General features: G+C 44.1%; 1 protein-coding gene across 3 annotated transcripts in view; it reads left to right on the top strand.

Moving 5' to 3' along the window:
• Window positions 1-15,778, top strand: part of LOC125457482 (leucine-rich repeat-containing protein 34) — a 39,075-nt gene that overhangs the window by 4,433 nt on the left and 18,864 nt on the right. For all 3 annotated transcript variants that reach the window (XM_048541710.2, XM_059651171.1, XM_059651170.1), the window contains exons 3-5: window positions 4,037-4,161; window positions 14,157-14,221; window positions 15,021-15,104. In XM_048541710.2, the coding sequence (XP_048397667.1) occupies window positions 4,037-4,161; window positions 14,157-14,221; window positions 15,021-15,104 (274 nt within the window). The remainder of the gene's footprint in view (window positions 1-4,036; window positions 4,162-14,156; window positions 14,222-15,020; window positions 15,105-15,778) is intronic.

Genomic DNA, 15,778 nt, shown 5'->3' with positions numbered 1-15,778 from the left:
TTTAGGGTCGCTATATTTAGTAATAAGTTAAATAACACAAGACAAACGTAACTGCCAAATGTGCGCAGAGTTGGTGACAATGTTCACAATGTAGATGGTGAAATAACTCTTCAGAGGCCAGCATCCCATCACCAATCACCCTTTATTTACAAGTGCATAGTCTTTGACAAGAGCACTGCCTCTCACTCAATCAGACAATCAGGGGGCCCAATATCCTGGCATTCATATTTTATGTCAGCTTGATCTCCCTGACTGGACCTGACTAACAGCATCAATCAGAAAACTCATCTTCTATGAAGTCCAGCTGACTGACTGCATTCCGATCACTACAGATGGCAGTATAATTTTTTTTTGAGTGAATGACTTATTAAGTATGTGGTTATCCATTCTCAACCAAAAATGGGAAGATCAGTTTACACAGAGACAGTAAGAGCTGCAGATGCTGGAGTCAGAGACAACATAGTGTAGACCTGGAGGAACACGGCAGGCCAGTCAGCATCAGAGGAACAGGGAAGTTGACGTTTCGGGACTCTTCTTCAGAAATAGTGGGGGGATTGGGGTGTTGGAGGAAGAGAGCTCAGAAATAAAGAGATCGAGGAGGGATGGGGCTGGGGAAGGTAGGTGGGACGGTGATAGGTGAGGGCAGGTAGCGAGTGGCCTGGATTGGTCAGTGAGATGGAAGGTCCGGATAGGTAGGAGAGAAGATGGACATGTCCTGTCAGGTCAAGGAGGCAAGGATGAGAGGGAGGGTTAGTCATGGAATGAGGCTGGGGTTGGGGAGATTTTGAAATTGGTAAAATCCACATTTGGGCCATTGGGCTGTAGGGTCCCAAGGCGGAATACAAGGTGCTGCTCCTCCAGTTTGCGGGTGGTGTCATTGTGATGCTGGAGGAGGCCCAGGATGGACATATCATCCAGGGAGTGGGAGGGGGAGTTCAAATGGTTTGCAACTGGAAGGTGTTGTCATTTGTCACCAACAAAGCACAGGTGCTCTACAAAGTGGTCTCCGCTTGGTCTCAGCGATGTAGAGGAGGCCACATTGGGAGTAGCGGATGCAATAGACTACATTGACAGATGTGCAGGTGAACCTCTGTCTAATGTGGAAGATTTGTTTGGTGCCTTGAATGGAGGTGAGGGGTTGGTATTGGGGCAGGTGTAGCACTTCCTGCGGTTTCTGGGAAAGGTGCCGGGAGGGTGGGGCTAGTGGGGAATGTGGAGCGGACATGGGAGTCATGTAGAGAGCAGTCCCTATGAAAGACAGATACAGGTGGGGACGGAAATATCTCTTTGGTCGTTGGGTCAGATTGTAGGTGGCGTGAGTGGCAGAGAATGATACATTGGATACGGAGGTTGGAGGGGTGATATGTAAGGACAAGGGGGATTCTGTCTTTGTTTTTGTTGGGGGGAGCGGATGTGAGGGCAGAGGTGCAGGAATGCATTTTTGATCACTGAAGAGAGGGAAGTTGCTGTCCTTGAAATAAGAGGACATCTGGGATGTGTGGGAGTGGAACACCCCATCTTGGAAGCAGACGTGGCAGAGGCACAGGAATTAGGAGTAAGGGATCGCATTCTTGCAGGAAGATGTGTGAGAGGAGGTGTAGCCTAGGTAGCTGTGGGAGTCAGTGGTCTAGAAATAGATGTTGGTTTCGAGGCAGTCACCGGAGATGGAGACAGAGAGGTCCAGGAAGGAGAGGGAGATATCAGGGATAGTCCAGGTGAATTTGAGGTTGGGGTGAAAGGTGTTAGTAAAGTTAATGAACTGTTCAAGCTCCTTGTGGGAGCACGAGGCAGTGCTGATACAGTTATTGATGTAGTGGAGGAAGAGGCGGGGGATAGGGCCAGTGTAGTAGGGGAAGAGGAATTGTTCCACATATCCTACAAAAAGGCAGGCACAGCTTGAGCCCATGCAGGTTCCCATGGCCACCCCTTTAGTCTGTAGAAAGTGGGAGGAGTTAAAGGAGAAGTTGTTAAGGGTAAGGACAAGTTTGGTTAAGCGGATGAGATGTCAGTGGAGGGGGACTGGTAGGGCTTGCAGGAAAAGAAGTGGAGAGCTTTTAGGCCATCTGCCTGGGGAATGCACGTGTACAGGGATTGGATGTCCATAGCGAAGATGTGGTGTTGAGGGGCCAGGGAATTGGAAGTCTTGAAGGAGGTAGAGGGCATGGGTAGTACCCCAGACATAGGCGGGGAGTCCCTGGACTGGGGAGAAAAGTTTTGGAGAGTCAAATCAGACTTGAAAATTTAACTCTGTTTCTCCCAGCACAGTTGCTGTCAGACCTGCTGAATACCTCCAACTTTCCTTGTGTTTGTTTCAGATTTCCAGCATCCACAGTGTTTTGCATTTATTTTAGATCAGTGTACATATTTAATTGAATCAGTTGAAGTACAAAGAGAGTTAGAAGTCCCTGTAGACAATAAATAATATATCAGTGTCAGGGCAAAAAGACACTCAAAAACTATAAAAGTTTTATTTTTACTCATTCACTGGATGTGGGAGCTGCTGGCTTGACCAATATTTGTTGTCCATCCCTAATTCCCCTTGAGGAGGTGGTGATTAGCTGCCTTCAACTTGATTATGTTTAGCATGTTTATAGTCACAGTATTTATATGGCTAATGCAAGCCCATTTCTGGTCAATTGTAACCCCCCAGGATGTTGGTATGAGGGATTCAGTGACAGTGATGCTATAGAATTTAAAGGGTTATTGTTAAGATTCTCACTCGTTGGAGACGGTAGTTGCCCAGTACTGTGTGGCATGAATGTTATTTGCCACTTGTCAGCCCAAGTCTGGATATTGTCCAGATGTTGCTGCATTTGGAGATAGACTGCTTCACTATCTGAGGAGTTACGAATGGTGCTGAAGATTGTGTGATCATCAGTAAATGTGCCCACTTCTGACCTTATTACGGAGGTAAGGTAATTGATGAAGCAGCTAAAAATTGTTGCACCCAGGACATGACCCTGAGGAAGTCCTCAGGGATGTAGCGATGTGCTGGAACTGGGCCAACCGATATGCAACAACTACAAGCATCTTGGTTTGTGCTAGACGTGACCCTGGATAGTCTGTCTTTTATAAATCTGGTCACTGTCTGGTGCCGGATGACTTCATGTCCGGTATTTCTTGAAATAGTCCAATCTATGCAGGTAACAATAGCAGGACCTATGCTTCTACCTTTCTATATCTGTAGCACTCTTAACCTGAATGGAGTAGAGGAGACAGAGATTACTTTGCATTCTCCTTCTCTTTTTTCTCTCTCATTTATGTACCTGCAATTGACCCTGTATCATCTCAAACTGCAGTGAATTTCCAGATGTAATCGCATCATTAGTGAACTGTGACATTTTCTCACTTACCTAATAGGATACTGCAGGATGAGGGCACAAAGCCTAATGGCCCAGAGGAGTCCTATACTTTCCAAATTCAGAATAAGGCCTTTCCAAAAAAGAATAATGGAGCTAGACTAAAGACCCTTCTGACAACTGTAGACAGGTTTAGGCCCTTCGTGTTCATTAGACCAAGCCTGCCATGATGAGGGAAAATAGTCTCCAGTACCAACTGATGCTTTTAGTTTCTGGATACTTTGTACATTTTTTTGTAATTTGTGAAGAAAGCTTCTTTCTCATTCCATGTCTGTGCTCAGGTCATTTTTCAAGGTAGACATGGATGAGCTGCTGGCAGAATTTCTCAGCCCAGTCTGCAAATCTTGAACCCTGAACGCCCAACTGACAAAAGGGAAATATTTCTTGCCCAGAATTGTTGAATGGTGGGCGTGAGGGTCCTGAGGAAAGGACCACTGTCTGACACCCCTGCTTTAGGCATGGCTGGCTGCGGTATAGTTGAGTTTGGTAAATATGAAGGCAAAGAGTGTGTGACAAATCCCAAGTGCCCCAAGTCCATCAATTGAATCCTGAGAAAGTGCCACTGGATCCAAAACATTAACTCTGATTTTTCTTCACAGTTGCTGCCAGACCTGTTGAGCTATTCCAGCAACTTCTGTTTTTGTTCATCAATTGAGTTGTCTGCCATTTCCTTGTAGGACTACGTATGGGGGATTCACATTGATTCTCAACGGAAACACACGGCTTTTCCCTAACCATAAACCAACAGATGATGATGTTTCAGTTCTGGTTCATGTCCTACATCGACATACCTATATCACAGGTCAGTCCTGTTCTGTCTAATTCTTAAGATCGATATAACTTTAAATTGATTTTTTTTGCAGTTTGGGAGATAAGAAGGGAAAGACACAGTTAGTCATTTTCAGGGTTGCATTTCTGAGCTTGTAGGATCTTGAGAAATGGAATCTGGAGATTTTTGTTTCTTTATCAGTATTTTGATGAGATTTTAAATCCTTGAGGTGAACAGTTCAATGAACTAAAAAGGCAGAGGAAAAGAAAGGTGTTGTTACCTAGCGAGAGAAATCCAGTGACACAGAGAAACTCAACAATCCAAAAGGTCAGTCAGTCTTTGTGAAGAAGCACGAAAGGACAAAGGCAAGTCAGCCAGACAACTGAGTGAGGGATTTCCTATGGGTTTTCTCTGATGTTAAACATGATAGTGAGTTTAGTTTGCAGTTTGTTTTAGGTGACTTAAGGAGAGACACCAGATGAATGTAAAATGCATTTTGTAATTACACTAAAAAGAAAAATCATTGTAGCTCTACCGACCTGAGTCTAAGCAAAGAGCCTTAGAGTGAGAATAGTAGTGACTCATCACTGAGGTTTGAATATTTACAAGGATATCACTGAGACAAACAAATGTGAATTTGTTTTTTATATTCACTTGTGGGACATGCGCATTCCTAGCTGAGTGAGCATTTAATGTCCTTGAGAAAGTGGTGATCAGCTGCCTTCTTGAACTGCTGCAGTCCATGTGCTGTAGGTTAACTTACAATACCTTATGAAGGTAATTCCAGGATGTTGACCCAACAACCCTGAAGGAAGGATGATATATTTCCAAGTTATAATAGTGAATGACTTGGAGAGGAACCTGCAGGTATTGGTGTTCCCATGTATCTGCTGCCCTTATCCATCTAGCTGGAAGTGGTCATGTGTTTGGAAGGTGCTGTCACAGGAGCCTTGGTAAATTTCTGCAGTGCATCTTGTGGATGGTACAGCCTGATGCTACCATGGTAATGTAAGGAATGAATGTTTGCGGATGCGATACCAATCAAGTGTACTGCTTTGTCCCGGATGGTATCAGGGTTCTTCAGTGTCATTGGGGCTGCACTCACGCAGGTCAGGAGTTCTATCACACTCCTGACTTGTACCTTAGATGGTGGACAGGCTTTAAGGAGTCAGGAGGTGAGTTATTCACTGATGTATTCCTTGCTCTGATCTGCTGTTGTAGCCACTGTTTTTATAGGGATATCCCAGTTCAGCTCTGGTCAATGATAGTGGGTGATTTAAGTGATGGTAATGCCATGGAATATCAAGAGGTGGTGGTAAGATTGACATAGGAACTTAGGAACAGGAGTAGGCCATTCAGCACCTCGAGCCTGTTTTGCCATTCAATGAGACCATGGCTGACCTAAGACCTAATTATTAGAGTCATACAGTCATACAACATGGAAACAGACCCTTTGGACCAACCACTCCGTGCCGAACAGAATCCCAAACTAAACTAGTCCCACCTGCCTGCTCCTGGCCCATATCCCTCCAAATCTTTCCTATTCATGTATCTATCTAAATGTCTTTTAAACATTGTAATTGTACCCACATCAACCACTTCCTCAGGAAGTTCATTTTACACTCAAACCACCCTGTGTAAAAAATTTGCCTCGCATGTATTTTTTAAATCTCTCTCCTTTCACCTCAAGTGATCTCTCAAGTCTTGAAGTCCCCCATCCTAATGAGAAAAAAACCAACTCCCATTAACTCTATCTATATGTCTCAATATTTTATAAACTTTTATCAGGTCACCTCTCAACCTCCTAGGCTCCAGCGAAAAAAGCCTGAGCCTGTCCAGCCTTTCTTTATAACTGAAATCTTTCATACCCAGCAACATCCTGGTAAATTTCTTCTGAACCCTCTCCAGCTTGATGATATCCTTCCTATGACGGGGCAACCAGAACCAGACAGAGTATTCCAGAAGAGGCCTCACCTCTACCCTGTACAACTTCAACATGAATTCCCAACTCTTACAGTCAAAGGACTGAGCAATGAAGGCAAGCATGCCAAACGCCTTTTTAACCACCCTGTCCATATGTGACTCAAACTTCAAAGAATTATGTACCCCTGGGCACCTCTGTTCTACAACACTACCCAAGGCCCTACCATTAATTGTATAAGTCTTACCCTTGTTTGTTGTACCAAAATGCAATACCTCACATTTATGCAGATCAAACTCCATCTACCATTTTTCAACCCATTGATCCATTTGATCAAGCTGTCTTTGAGAGTTTTGGAGAGTCTTGAGCTGTGAGGTATTGTGGGTTTTCTTGCCTCAGGTACAACCCATCCCACTTTTTGATATCTGTCTAGAAAAACTTCTTCACTGTCTACTATGCCACTAATTTTGGTGTTGTCTGCAAACTTACTAACCATGCCTTCTGCATTCTCATCCAAATCATTTGTTAACTCCACGTACCTGCCTTTGGCCCATATCCCTTAATACCTTTGCTTAACAAAAACTTATCAATTTCAGATTTTCTGAATGTCTTATTGAAGAAGAAATTACTTATTTCTGACATCTGGAATGAAACTTTTTCAACTTTTTTTTTGTGTAACATAGCTCATGTTTTCTTTTCTTTTTTCATGTTAAAACTGCACTGCCAGACTCTTGTGAATATATTCAGTACTTGACCTCAGCTGTTTAACAAAGACAAAGTTAATGTCTATCCAAGCCACATAACTCTCTGGAATCTGAATTGTCCAGTATTAATATCAGCTGACATCACGTAAAATTGAATCAATGTTTAGATTAGATTAGATTCCCTACAGTGTGGAAACAGGCCCTTCAGCCTAACAAGTCCACACCGCCCATTGCAGCATCCCACTCAGACCCATCCCCCTATAACCCACACAGCCCTGAACACTACGGGCAATTTAGCATGGCCGATCCACCCAGCCTGCACATCTTTGGACTGTGGGAGGAAACCGGAGCACTCGGAAGAAACCCACGCTTTTTTTTATGAATCATGTTATTAACCTGTTAATCTCACTCGGTTTGTTTTATTCTATAAACTACCCCGATGTTTTTGACAGTTTTCTCGTGCAATACGCATGGAACCAATCTGGAATATTAGTCATTATAAGTCTAGTATTGTGCAGTGAGACTGCACAATATCAATAAGCACACAGGAAAAGATCCACTGGGAAAAAGTAATCATAATACAATTGAATTCCATATAACGTTTGACAGCATTTATGTAAAAAAATCTTAAAATTAAATAAACGTAATTGCGTAGGTATAGGGAAAAAGTTGTCTAAATTGATTGGGTAAATAGAATATAAAGTAAAGCAAATATAAAAGGCAGTTTACACTTATGTGAGAAATAAGAGAATGGTCAAAGAAAGAGTAGGGCCGATCAGGGATAGCATAGGGAACTTGTGTGTGGACTCTGAGGAGGTAAGGGAAGCCCTAAATGAGTTTTTTGCTTCTGTCTTTACGAAAGAAACGAACTTTGTAGTGAATGAAACCTTTGAAGAGCAGGTGTGCATGCTGGAATGGATAGAGATAGAGGAAGCTGACGTGCTGAAAATTTTGTCAAACATTAAGATTGACAAGTCGCCAGGCCTGGACCAGATTTGTCCTCGGCTGCTTTGGGAAACAAGAAATGCAATTGCTTTGCCACTTGCGAAGATCTTTGCATCCTCGCTCTCCACTGGAGTCGTACCTGAGGACTGGAGAGAGGCAAATGTAATTCCTCTCTTCAAGAAAGGAAATGGGGAAATCCCCGGCAATTACAGACCAGTAAGTCTCACGTCTTTCGTCTGCGAGGTGTTAGAAAGGATTCTGAGGGATAGGATTTATGACCATCTGGAAGAGCATGGCTTGATTAAATGCAGTCAACATGGCTTTGTGAGGGGCAGGTCATGCCTCACAAACCTTATCGAGTTCTTTGAGGATGTGACTAGAAAAGTTGATGAGGGTCGAGCTGTGGGTGTGGTGTATATGGACTTCAGCAAGGCATTTGATAAGGTTCCCCATGGTAGGCTCATTCAGAAGGTCAGGAGGAATGGGATACAGGGGAACTTAGCTGTCTGGATACAGAATTGACTGGCCAACAGAAGACAGCGAGTGGTAGTAGAAGGAAAATATTCTGCCTGGAAGTCAGTGGTGAGTGGTGTTCCACAGGGCTCTGTCCTTGGGCCTCTACTGTTTGTAATTTTTATTAATGACTTGGATGAGGGGATTGAAGGATGGGTCAGCAAGTTTGCAGACGACATGAAGGTTGGAGGTTTCGTTGACAGTATAGAGGGCTGTTGTAGGCTGCAGCGGGACATTGACAGGATGCAGAGATGGGCTGAGAGGTGGCAGATGGAGTTCAACCTGGATAAATGCGAGGTGATACATTTTGGAAGGTTGAATTTGAAAGCTGAGTACAGGATTAAGGATAGGATTCTTGGCAGTGTGGAGGAACAGAGGGATCTTAGTGTGCACATACATAGATCCCTTAAAATGGCCACCCAAGTGGACAGGGTTGTTAAGAAAGCATATGGTGTTTTGGCTTTCATTAACAGGGGGATTGAGTTTAAAAGTCATGAGATCTTGTTGCAGCTCTATAAAACTTTGGTTAGACCGTACTTGGAATACTGCGTCCAGTTCTGGTCGCCCAATTATAGGAAAGATGTGGATGCTTTGGAGAGGGTTCAGAGGAGGTTTACCAGGATGCTGCCTGGACTGGAGGGCTTATCTTATGAAGAGAGGTTGACTGAGCTCGGACTCTTTTCATTGGAGAAAAGGAGGAGGAGAGGGGATCTAATTGAGGTATACAAGATAATGAAAGGCATAGATAGAGTTGATAGCCAGAGACTATTTCCCAGGGCAGAAATGGCTAACACGAGGGGTGATAGTTTTAAGCTGGTTGGAGGAAAGTATAGAGGGGATGTCAGAGGCGGGTTTCTTTACACAGAGAGTTGTGAGAGCATGGAATGCGTTGTCAGCAGCAGTTGTGGAAGCAAGGTCATTGGGTACATTTAAGAGACTGCTGGACATGCATATGGTCACAGAAATTTGAGGGTGCATACATGAGGATCAATGGTCGGCACAACATCGTGGGCTGAAGGGCCTGTTCTGTGCTGTACTGTTCTATGTTCTATAAAAGATGTGAAATGTTTATGAAGCAATTTGTAAGTGTTTGACAAAACTAGATTCAACTGAAAAACAAAACTGGTCAAGGCAGATCCAACTATGACTTACTAAAGAAGCTAAATGTAGTATTAGAGGAAAAGTAGAGGCTTGTAATGATGCAAAGACTTAGCTGAGAAGGGGACAGTCAGGCGGGTGCAGAAGGCTCTGGAAAGCGGCCAATTAAAGTGACGGTGAAAACCCAGAAAGATCGCGAGGAGTTTGCTGTGGAGAAGGAGGCGTCCGCAAGGGAGTTTAAAAATGAAATCTCCAAACGATTCAAGCAAACAACCAGCATAAAATTGATATAAGAGGATAGATTACATTTCTAAATTCACCAAGAACATAAAACCTGTTTCTAAATGCTGTTGCAAGTACATAAAAATGATGAAAGTAGCTAATGTAAATATGATATATTTGAGCAAAGACAGAAGAAATTATCAGAAGGAGTGAAGAATTGGCAGGGACATTTGAAAAATATTTGCATCTGTCTTCAAGTAGAAGGTAAGAATAACCTTCCAGAAATCAGGGATAAGCACAAATTTAATAATAATGCGAAACTTAATGTCATTAATATTGGAAGAAGGAAAAACACTGGAGAATCTTAAGAGACTAAAGTACAACAAATGCCAGAACATGTAGCCTGCAGTCTGGGATTTCAAAAGAGAAATCTGCTGTGATAATGGATGCACCGCTTATGATTTTATAGAATTTCCTGAATTGTAGAAGTGTCCCAGCACTTGGCAAATGGATACAACTACTGAAGGGAAGGATGAAGAGAAAGACTGTGATCTGCAGCCAGTTAGCCTAATAACAGTCATCATAAAAGTACTGGAATCTTGGATGAAGGAAGTTTTAACAATGCAATTAGGTTAACTCAGCGTAAACAAACAAACGCTAAGGGTGGAATTGTGGAGAAGTCCAGACAAACTCAATTTGTGGCAGAATTGGGTAAGAAGCCTGGTAAGGCCTAACTCAGCATCAGGAACAATTTTACTGTTGGTGGAGATGGGGAGATGTAATGAGTTAGTGACTAGGCAGCACAGAGGACATGCAAGGTTAGTGGATATGGGGATTGGAGTGGGTGATAGCAAGATATACTTAATGGCCTCCTGAGGGATAAATCAGGCAAATGTGGTTGACAAACATGTCAGCTGTGATATGGTCTTATGGCAGGGAAGATGTTTCAGGCACTAGTGAGAGTGGTAGAGCCTTGGTGGGAGGTTTGTACAGTAGCTGATTGAGTGAGGGTGAGGTATCATAGAGAAGATGGTGGCACTTACAATGGTGGACGACAGAAGGTGATTGACCATCTTCCTACATTGTTGGGCATTCCTCCAGATGCAGAGACTGCTTTAACCAGGGTGGCAAACCTTGAACTAAGCTGGCATGGTCTGGTGTGGTGGCTTCCATGGATGGTCCTGACGAATGAGGAAGTTTTACCACTTCACCACTCCATCCAGTAGAAACTCCAGGCCACTGCTTGCAATGGGTAAAGACAAATCTGCCCCTTGTCTGCCATGTCTGGGGCAAGTGTCAGAAACCATGCAGAGCAGCTCTGTACTGACAGTACTTGTCCAGGTGCGCAGTGGGCTTTTAAAGATGGTTTGATAGCAAAGGATGCTGGTGAATTCTGGGGTATCCGAGTTGCTCTGGGAACAGTCCATGGTAAGGTGAGGCTGGAATTGGATATGCCACACACCAAAAAGTGGGTTAGGTTATTACTGATGCAACAAAACCCACAATACCTCACAGCTCAAGACCCTCCAAACTCTCAAAGCAACTCAAACGTAGCCAACAAAAACATCACATTCAGCCCAAGATAGATGTAGGAAAGGGAAATCATGATTGACAAAGTTATGGAAGATTTTTGAGCCTACAGCTAGTTGGTCGAAAGCAGTGGAGCTAATAGATGTGGTGTATTCAGACATCCAAAAGGTATTCAATGAGGTGCCAAACAAAATTTAATATACAAGATTAATGCCTTGAGAAGTTGAGAGTGATCGCATAGATTAAGGATTGGTTGATGAACAGGAAGCAGAAAATAGGGATAAATGAGATATTCTGAAGTTGTCACTTGTGGAACGATGCAAGGATCAGCATACAAGCTACATTAATGAGTATTGCTGTCCATAAACACATTTTATTGAAGACTCTTAACTTGCATGCATCAGGGAAACTAACAAGAATATTCATTTAAACGGAATAACAATATTTATAATTTGATGAGAGGAGGATGCTAGTTGTTTGGAAAGTGGACTCTAATTGGTACAGGTCACTAGTTTGGTCTGTAAAGTGGAACGTGCCATTCATGTCAGGCAACAACTGTGAATTTCCTCATGACACTTAATGGCAATTACCATCATTGAATTCCAACTGTCAACAAGCTGGGAGTTACCATTGACCAAAGTAGAACTGGACTAGCCAAAGAAGTACAATTGCTATAAGAAAAGATCATTTTAAGTGCTGTTCACACAGCTGCTTGTGCAAGCTGTAAGGGAAAATTACAGATGGTCTGGGCCCAGGGGCTTATGTACAAATAGAAATTTTCTGGCAACAAGCAGTTGATTGGTCTGTGGGCAAATGACCACTTATCAAATATAAAGGCCTCCTACCTGCCAATAATCTCTCAGATAGTTCAACAGTTTCGGGATGTGAATTGTTGGGACAAAAGATATCAGACCTCTGAAAGGAAAGGGGCTGTTTTTGCCCTGCAGTAAAATGCAGTTCAAGCCTGAAGATAGCCAGTTTATTTCCCCATCAGTTGCTGTAAGCTATGACTTTGAATGAATGATTTAGACACCATTGTATGTGTGAACCAGTAACCATGAGCTTTGTTAAAACAACTAAAAATACCAAGAGAAGGAAGATCAATGAGTGACAAACCAAGAGGATCATTTCAGTGAACCGTGACAGGGACCGCTGAACCGCTTTCCCTGCTCCCCGCACCTACACTGGCCCTAAACCCCACCTCTTCCACCGTTACGCTGATGACTGGTATCGGCGCCGCCTCTTGCTCCCAAGAGGAGCTCAAACAGTTCATCCATTTCATCAACACCGTCCACCCCAACCTCAAGTTCACCTGGACCATCTCCAACACATCCCTCACCTTCCTGGACCTTTCCGTCTCCATATCAGGCAACCACCTACAAACCGATGTCCATTTCAAGCCCACCAACTCCCATAGCCACCTGGAATACACCTCTGCCCACCCACTTTCCTGCAAAAATTCCATCCCCTATTCCCAATTCCTTAGCCTCTGCTGCATCTGCTCCCAGGATGAGGCATGCCACTCCCCCACATCCCAGATGTCCACGCTCTTCAAGGACTGCAACTGTCCTCCAGCAGTGGTTGAGAACACCCTCGACCATGTCTCCCACATTTCCCGCACCTCATCCCTCACACCCCGCCCTCGCAATAACCGCCAAAAGAGAATCCCCCTCGCCCTCACATACCACCCCACCAACCTCTGGATACAACGCATCATCCTCTGACACTTCCGCCATCTACAATCTGCCCCCACCACTAAAGACATTTTTCCATCCCCACCCTTGTCTGCCTTCTGGAGTGACCACTCTCTCTGTGACTCCCTTGTCCACTCCACACTCCCCTCCAACCCCATGACACCCGGCACTTTCCCCTGCAACCACAGGAAGTGCTACACCTGCCCCTACATCTCCTCCCTCACACCCATCCCAGGCCCCAAGATGACTTTCCACATCAAGCAGATGTTCACCTGCACATCCGCCAATGTGGTATACTGCATCCGCTGTACAAGGTGTAGCTCCCTCTACATTGGGGAAACCAAGCGGAGACTTGGGGACCCCTTTGCAGAACACCTACGCTCAGTTCGCAGTAAACAACTGCACTCCCAGTCGTGAACCATTTCAACTCCGCCTCCCATTCCTTAGACGACATGTCCATCTTGGGACTCCTGCAGTCCCATAATGATGCCACCTGTAGGTTGCAGGAACAGCAACTCATATTCCGCTTGGGAACCCTGCAGCCCAATGGTATCAATGTGGATTTCACCAGTTTCAAAATCTCCCCTCCCCCCACTGCATCCCAAATCCAGCCCAGCTTGTCCCCACCTCCCTAACCTGTTCTTCCTCTCACCTATTCCCCTCCTCCCACCTAAAGCCACACCTCCATTTCCTACCTACTAACCTCATCCCGCCCTCCCCGGACTGACCTATCCCCTCCCTACCTCCCCACCCATACTGTCCTCTCCACTTATCTTCTCCTCTATCCACCTTCAGTCCACCTCCCTCTCTACCCCTATTTATTTCAGAATCCTCCCCCCATCCCCCTTTTCTGATGAAGGGTCTAGGCCCGAAACGTCAGCTTTTGTGCTCCTAAGATGCTGCTTGGCCTGCTGTGTTCATCCAGATAAACTGGGGAGTTCTGCATATTTTTAAAATTATTTTAACTTTTCTGACAACTCCAAGAATGGCAGGGCTTGATTTTCAGCATGCTCTCCCAATAAAGAATAACAGGATCTATACAGGGCTACGGGGAGAAAGTAACATGCAGGTTATTACTTTCCAATGGACCTCTGGTTACAGAGGGAAACAATGGGAGCATTTTTTTGAACTTGTACAGGGTGATTCGGAGAGACCGTGGCAACAGAATGAGTTTAGTATTGATACAGGGCTAAGTGGAGACAGCAGACCAGTGGTATTAATTTGGGATTGGTACAGACTAATGGGAGACAGTGGGACTGAAGGCTTAATTTGGGATTCCTCACATGTTTACTTACATAGATCAAGGATGTTTTTTTTCAAGATTGGGATTAGGAATAGAATAAAAATGTTAACTTCCATGAAGAGTCCTGAACATTCTATTTTGACTTGTATTTTTTTCAGGCATTGATTTACCATACAGCAACTTGACAAACTGTGCAGCGGAAATGTTTGGAAAATTGCTTCTGGTATGTGTTAGAAGAAAAACTGGGTACGGTTCTGGTCTATACAGTGCTATGGAGAGACAGCAGGATGTTGGGATCAGTTTACGGATTGATACAGTCATGGTGAGAAAGCAGGGCGCAAGACTATTTTTGGATTGATACAGAGGTATAGGGAGAGCATAGGGTCATGGGATTAAATTGGGATTGACATGGGACTATGGGAGAGAGCCAGGCTGTGGGATTAGATTGAGATTGATACAGGACTGTGGACATAGAATTTGGCAGTGGGATTAGTTTCTAATTGATACAGGTCTATGGGAAAGAGTAGTGAGATTAATTGGTACACAGTGACTGGGAAAAAATGGCAGTGGGATTGTTTGGGATTGCTACAGGGCTATGGGGAGAGAGTAGGACAGTGGGAATAGTTTTGGATTGATGCAGGGTGATGATGAGAAGATGGTAAAGTGGGATTAGTTTTGGGATTGGTACGGGATGATAGGAAGATAAAAGGCAGTGAGATTTGTTTGTGATTACTATGCGGTTGTAAGGAGACAGTGGGGCAGTGGGTTTAGTTTTGGATTGACATGGGGTGATGGGTAGAAGATAGGGAAGTGGGATTAGTTTGGGATTGATACTAGGCTATGGAACAGTGCAAGACAATCTAATTGTTTGAGATTGATAGGGGGTATAGAGGAAGAATGAGGCAGTTGAAATAACTAAAGTAATAGATTTAATCAATCTGAATGTTGAATAATAATGATGCTTGTGTGAATGTGTCTGGTGACTTCCTCTTGATTGTCATTCATTTGCTGTCATCTTCCAGAACAGCACCACACTTACTGATCTCAACCTGATGTGCAATGAGATTGGCAGCCATGGAGCTAAATGGTTGGCCAAAGGTTTACAGGTAAGTGTCTGAATCTCTTGACCATCGCATGGTGGGCCTGGAACCAGTCCTGACTGGATAATTCCATGGATTGTGGCATTGCATGTGGTGCTACATGTTGTACTTGAGTGACAACTGTCCCCAATTCCAACCCACACGAAACATGTAATAAAGGCCACTGTTTCTCCAGTGTGCATTTATAGAACATAGAACATAGAACATTCCAGCACAGTACAGGCCCTTCGGCCCTCGATGTTGTGCCGACCTGTCATACCAATCTGAAGCCCATCTAACCTACACTATTCCATGTACTTCCATATGCTTATCCAATGACGACTTAAATGTACCTAAAGTTGGCGAATCTACTACCGTTGCAGGCAAAGTGTTCCATTCCCTTACTACTCTCTGAGTAAAGAAACCACCTCTGACATCTGTCCTATATCTTTCACCCCTCACTTTAAACCTATGCCCCCTTGTGCTCGCTGTCACCATCCTAGGAAAAAGGCTCTCCCTATCCACCCTATCTAACCCTCTGATTATTTTATATGTTTCAATTAAGTCACCTCTCAACCTTCTTCTCTCTACTGAAAACAGCCTCAAGTCCCTCAACCTTTCCTCGTAAGACCTTCTCTTCATACCAGGCAACGTCCTAGTAAATCTCCTCTGCACCCTTTCCAAAGCTTCCACATCCTTCT

Source organism: Stegostoma tigrinum, chromosome 14 (assembly GCF_030684315.1).
Source record: "Stegostoma tigrinum isolate sSteTig4 chromosome 14, sSteTig4.hap1, whole genome shotgun sequence".
Classification (NCBI taxonomy): Eukaryota; Metazoa; Chordata; class Chondrichthyes; order Orectolobiformes; family Stegostomatidae; genus Stegostoma; species Stegostoma tigrinum.
Note: the sequence above shows the minus strand (reverse complement) of the source record. Positions and strands in the feature narration are given on the sequence as shown.